The following is a 6,050-nucleotide window of genomic DNA, read 5'->3' as shown; positions in this document are numbered from 1 at the left end:
AACTGGGTGTTACAATGTGCCGCTGGCTAAAACAAAAGAATAGAAAAGAAGATGAAGTGCTTCAGGTTTATGATAAATAAATGCAGACTGAAGTTTGGACATGACCATGAGCCATCTTATTTTCCATACCTGATGGGGTGAGCAGTTAGATTATGAGCTATTCTCTTCCTTTTGTCTCTTTATATACTGTGCGATTAAGCTCCTCCCCCATTCCAACCATTATTTATCTGTCCAGCCCAGCTTGGACAAACATTATATACATGCATTAAAATTATGACACACACATACTGTCTGACACACACACAAACACACACACACAGGTGTGACATTGGTATGATAAGCAGCATCCTCTTTTAGGGAAATCAGGAATGTCCATGCGTTCTTCCCCTCAATGGGACGCAAATGAAATGTGCCACTGCTTTACAAGGAGGACAGACAGGCAGCAAGCTATGTTCAGTCCTACTGTTCAACATTTAACCCCCGGATTGATGGAGGGAATGGCTAAATATTGATAGTTACAGTGACAATTGTGGACACACTGAATTCTGCAGCACTCTCACTCTGGATGTAAACATTCATTAGCCTCTGTGGGCAGAAAAGATCAGAGTTTTTAATCTGCTGTCTTTCTGAGTGCTGGTGTAACAGAAGGTTAGATTGCATATGCAGTCCTCAGCAGGCACTCTGATCGCACAGCTCCAGCAGGGGTCGCGGACGGTCTTTGGGGTCACAGCTGTCGTTGGTTAGCGTGCGCCCGTTGTGGTCGATGCAGCGCAGCGCACGTTTACGGAAACCTCGGCCGCAGGTCTTAGAGCACGGTGACCATTTTCCAAGGAGCCAGGAGGGGCAGGAATGGAGGGCGCAGGACCGTGAGGCCAAAGGGCGAAGCTCCTCTGGGCAGTCTCCAGAGGGATGTCCCTGGGAGTCCAGGCACACGACCGCTCTCTGTTGCACACCTTCTCCGCAGGTCTGGGAACAGGGACCCCACTCCCTCAGAGTCCACTCGGCTCCTCCCACCTCTTGGATGGCATTGATAGACTTCCGACGGCCTCCAATGTTGTTGTTGTTGGAGGATGAAGCAGCATGATTGGGACGAGGGGCAAAATAGCTGTATTTAACCCTGGGCCTCGGGGATTCCCCTACGGAAAGCACCTGGATTGTGAGGGCCTCAGGGAGCGGGGAGAAGCTCCTGATGCGCTCCAGAATGGCTGAGGAGCCGCTGTAGCGCAAGAGTGCCCCTGGGAGGGGAATGTCCGTCTCCATGGTCATCAGCTTGTAATCACCATTAAGTAAATAGGTTCCATCCTGGCGCCGCACTGCCAAGTAGCTGTTATCGTGACGACTACTGGCTGGAGCACGCTGCTTGATGTCGAGGTGTGTGGCACCAGCAGGGATAGTTACAACATCCTGGTAACCAGGCCTGAAACAGACACAGATGGAGGGTAAATTTAGCAACATATATATTAAAAAAAGAATCTGATACAAGAGTGATGAATATTTTAAGGTCAGATGTCTACCTGGCACGCTCCATAGAGCCTGACACCTTCTTGCAGGTCGAACCATCTCCGCCACACACGCCACACTTATCGAAGCGCCGGTTGGAGCCGATGATACGATCACATCCAGCCTTCACACACTGGCCCTGGACGCAGACTGAGGTGGAATCAGGGCTGCATGGTGTGCCGTCAGCCACCTGGGGTCAGCAGAGAAGCACAAATGGGACATTAAAGTTTTGCTTTGTAAGATTCAAAAGGTAAAAGGTGACTTTTCCATGCTGAGACTGAAACCCAGAGGGTGGGGGGACAAAGTGCAATGATTAATCCTTTCACTTGGATGTCTGCATGACTTAGAGGACTGTTGAGGGTAATAATGAACTTGTGCACTATAAATATTGTTTTTTGTAGCCTTTAGAAACTCTCACCTTAGACTTGAGGACAAAGAAGTATCCGGTCCCCTTGGCCCTGCACACCAGCTTGCAGCGGTCTTTAGGTGAAACTCCAGCGTACTTGGGGACCCACTCGACGCCGTCGCCTGAACCCAGTGACACTTGAGCTGACATGTCATTGTGGGCCAAGCACTGCTCCTCACGGAAAGACAGGCCTGACAAAGAGACAAGGATAAGTCAGCTTTAGTGCTAGTGTATAACCGCAGGCCAGCATTCACACCCAGGTAACGAGTGGGAAGTGAATTATTTCTATTTAATCGCCAAAATTTCTTACCATTGGTGTCTGGGCACACTTCTGTGTTGCATGAGCGGTACTGGATCCTCTTTCCCTCGCAGTATTTTCCCCCATTCTCAGGCACAGGGTTATCACAGGCACGGAAGGAATACTGCACTCCTCCACCACAGGTCCGAGAGCAGTCGCCCCAGGGACCCCAGGGACCCCATCCACCATTAACAGGAGTCTGAAATCAGGGCAATTTAAAAATTATAGCTCGATTGGTCCAGCAGACTAACAGCATGTAGAAAAAACAGTGCTTAAATCAGGTCTGGGTCATACCTGTTGTTTAGCGGCCTGGCTCTTAGTGAGACAGTGCCCAGCCAAGCAGTAGCTGTCATGCCCGCAGGGTGTCCCATCAGCCCATGGGAAGTTCTTGGTTTGGCACACGAGCAAACCATTGGATGTAGTCACAGTGCACCACAGAGCTGCACAAGTGGTGCTCAGGTCAGGGCAGTGCTGGGAGTCTTCATCAAAGGTCAGGCTACACTGATGGTCAGCATCATAGACTGCCCCGGGCAGGGGCTGGGGCAGTGGCTCGGGCTTAACAGGCTTATCCAGCAGACACTGACCATGGCCGTTGTCCAGGAAGGTGGTGACCATTAGGGCGGAGCAAGGAGACCAAGGCTGCTGCTGGTCCAGGTTAGACAGGGTGGAGGCCATCATGTGGGAACCCCAGTGGGCACCGTTGATGCCAGAACACAGCTGGGCATCATCATGAGGCATGTTAAACACGTGGCCTGAAGGAGGAGATGAAATAAGTTATTTAATAAGTGATGCATGTGATTAAAAAGATTTTACATCATGGCCAAACTTTTTTTTTTTTTACTTACCCAGTTCGTGTGCCACTGTAAATGCTGCTTGGAGTCCATCATCCTCAATAATCGAGCAGCTCCTGTCCGGGTCACACACCGTGCCAACATCCGCCATGCCCAAAGTGTCACACGAGTGGGCACCGCAAAGGTCCTAACAAAGCAGAAAGTGGAGAGCAAGATCGTGAATACTCCCCATTTCTCCACACCTGCTCTATTATATGCTCTACCATAAAACCAACACTCTGACTTACCGTCCTGGTGAAGAGCACAGCCGTGTCGTAGTGCTCCGGGTGGCGGTCGCTTGGAGGATTGTGCTGTCGCTGCCACTTGCAGAAGTTGCGGAGAGTCATGGCAGCGTTGGATGACACCTGAGGACCTCGCTCCTCCTCGTACACCACCAGCAGCTTCACCACCGCCAGGCTGATTGAGTTGTGGATGCTAGGGTGGCGGTAAAGGCGGGACGCCACTGCCATAATGCTCAGGAGGTAAGGTTTGAGCCCCGTGCCGTGGAACTCGGCCATAGACTGGTCAGCCACCAGCATGATCTCCAGATAACGAGGGGTGGAAACAAAACGCCTGGCCCTGTGGTGAGCTGAGAGCAGAGGTTTAATGAGCATTTATTCTGTTAGTCCAACGTTTGCTGCTGAGTTCTGCAGTGTGCAAGTTGCCCCAGATAAACTGAATGACTTCAATTATAAGAAATGCTAGAGGGCAGTTAGTGTCCTAAATAGCAGCTACAGGGACCCGTTATTTTTTTTTTCTTCTCAGAGGGATAGAGGCTCCCAGGAGAGCTCCGGATGTGCCTGGAGCAGCCTGGCTGCCATGACTCAGCGTCACACCACCAACAGCTCCTCCTCCTCGGGGTCCACGCATTCTTAAACTGACCTTCTCTGGTGGAAAATTATGCCAGAGAGAGAAAGAGCGAAGGGAGAAAATCCTTTCTGGGGGTGGGGTGGGGGGAAGAGTGTCTGCCGGTGAGAGTTGTACCAGGAGGCGAGTTTACACGCCTCAGCGATACCGGGCTCTGACTGGCCCCAACCCCCTTCACCCACACTCCTCCTCTTCTTTCCTCTTAAAGTAGTTTAACCCCCCCCCCCCCCCCCCCCACACACACACACACACCACCCCCACCTTTCCTCCCCTCCCTTCCTCACTGGCAGTGCGCTGACAGAGCTGTCAAAAGGTAGTCGAGTGCATCGCGCACGCTGTGCAACCCTGACACATTAACTTTTGCTACATTTACACGTTTAACATAAAATCTAATCTTTGCTCTCTTTTTTAATATTTAAAGCTGAATACTTTTCGTTTTTAAAAATACATAAATAACCTTGTTGGGTTTTCTTTGCTTCTTTTATGTTGCTGCTCTCCGCATTTCAGCTAAGTCCGTGATAAAAATGAGTAACAGCGTGTAAAATGCGCACAGCATTACCTGTCTGGTCTGCGTTAGGGGCTCCGTGACTGGCCGCTTTTCCCAGATTCTTTGGCACCCTCTCCTCATCCTCGTTGACCCCGCACTTGGAGGTGCTCTCCTCAGCCGAAGCTGCCCGGCCTCTCCGGCGAATCGTATGCACATCTTCGTCCGTGCCCAAGAAATCAGTGGAGTTAAGGGGCTGAATAAAGTACTCTTCGCCCTTGAAGTAGAATCCGCCCCTGAGTCCATGGCACAGGTTGAGCGCAGCGGCGGAGCGCTCATCCCCGTTCACCGTGCCCGAGTAGAAGCAACCCGGCTCGGCTCCGCTATTGGGTTTCGGTGTCGGTTCAGACACTGGAGTCCCCACGATGTGGAAGACAAAACCTGGCGCCAAAAAGGTCTGGTCAGGCTCTAGACGCAAAACCAGCTGCATGCCAAATACGTCCAACCGGTACACCCTCATTTCCGCCTCCTTCTCGCTCTCCTCCGCGGAAAGAGTCCGCCACGGTTCGGTTTCGCTCTCCGACCGGGCCGTCGGGTCTAACCTGACCGGCACAACGGTGCCCTGCTCCCAAGCACCGTGCGCTGCGCAGACGCACAGAGCGGCAATTAAACTGATGGAAATGGGTAAAAACGACATCATGGAACTGTGGAATCCGACAAGTGGAAAGATAAACTGAGAGTTAAGTCTTTACAATGAAGAAGTAAATCCTTTAAAAATCCACCATGAACTAAAAAAAGGTCTTTGAACTCACAAAACCCCCAAAACCCAATATTACGCACACGTATATAAATCTAAACAAATAACTAAGAAAAAAATCAAATCCAGTGCAAAACTAATTTAAAAGTTATGTGCAGATTTGAACTGTTGCAAAGAAGTCCGTTCATTAAACGACAATAAGGGTTGCGGCAGTAAAATCCAACAGGTCGCCTCTATCTCTCTATCTCTTTCTTTAAAACTGAGATGTCTCCGTGTCTAAATCTAGCTGTCAGGTCAGAGGCAAGTCTTTGCTCTGCAGGACCGTCTGGTCTGTTCTGCCTTCTGTCAGAACTGAGCCGGTCCCTCCTATTTATCCCCATATCCCGGGACCACCCCTTTCCTGAGGGCCCTTTGATCTGAGTGGGGCCGAATCCCGTGCGCAACGAAAACGCACTAGCGACCTGGAGCGTTGCCATGATAATCAATCATTGTGGAGGAGAGAGCTCTTGGCAGAGGAACTTTTCTTCTTTGGTCCGTGCTTATCTGTCAGAACAGTTACTCTTAAAGCCCCTCACGGTATCATTGCTGTATGTGGGTTATATTAGCATTCACCTTATAATATAGACTTTCGAAGAATTTCACTGGAAACGTCTTTAGGCCCCTTTTAGTGTATACCTGATAAAGCTTTGTTATAGAAGCGGTGTTCTACTTTCTCAGAGCTGTATAACGTTCATTAGACGTTAATCCGTTTCTAGCATGGCGAAGTGTCACTGCAGCTGAAGAAGGGAAGCTGGGGAATGGGAACAATATCGTGCTGGCCTGGGCTCCAGAAGCCGTACTCACCTTTTCTGTGCCAAGCCGGCTGTGGTGCGCCGTGGCCAGGTTCCACCGCTCTGCTCCCCGGGGAG

The 6,050-nt window shown here is 50.5% G+C and overlaps 1 protein-coding gene across 1 annotated transcript; it reads right to left on the bottom strand.

Annotated features, from left to right (window-relative positions):
* Positions 1–216: 216 nt before the first annotated feature.
* adamts1 (ADAM metallopeptidase with thrombospondin type 1 motif, 1) lies at positions 217–5,500 on the bottom strand. The gene is made up of 8 exons (XM_085397637.1): positions 4,461–5,500; positions 3,283–3,623; positions 3,050–3,182; positions 2,499–2,956; positions 2,217–2,403; positions 1,919–2,097; positions 1,515–1,690; positions 217–1,417 (listed from the first exon to the last, which is right to left on the bottom strand). Exons 1-8 carry the CDS (start codon positions 5,083–5,085, stop codon positions 670–672), a joined length of 2,847 nt encoding a protein of 948 aa, XP_085253763.1. The 5' UTR covers positions 5,086–5,500; the 3' UTR covers positions 217–669.
* Between the last annotated feature and the right edge of the window lie 550 nt (positions 5,501–6,050).

Source organism: Rhamphochromis longiceps, linkage group LG23 (assembly GCF_057381845.1).
Source record: "Rhamphochromis longiceps isolate RC_006_pf linkage group LG23, R_longiceps_female_GT1.1, whole genome shotgun sequence".
Lineage (NCBI taxonomy): Eukaryota > Metazoa > Chordata > Actinopteri > Cichliformes > Cichlidae > Rhamphochromis > Rhamphochromis longiceps.
This window is presented reverse-complemented; position numbering and strand designations above follow the sequence as displayed.

What these genes read in the sequence shown, in the direction of transcription:
- adamts1 (XM_085397637.1), bottom strand. Translation starts at nt 5,085, where the DNA reads ATGATGTCGTTTTTACCCATTTCCATCAGTTTAATTGCCGCTCTGTGC. An exon ending in CTGTGCTCTTCACCAGGACG is followed by an intron (nt 3,183 to 3,282) that starts GTAAGTCAGAGT and finishes CTGCTTTGTTAG; the next exon opens with GACCTTTGCGGTGCCCACTC. An exon ending in AGTGTGCCCAGACACCAATG is followed by an intron (nt 2,098 to 2,216) that starts GTAAGAAATTTT and finishes TCTCTTTGTCAG; the next exon opens with GCCTGTCTTTCCGTGAGGAG.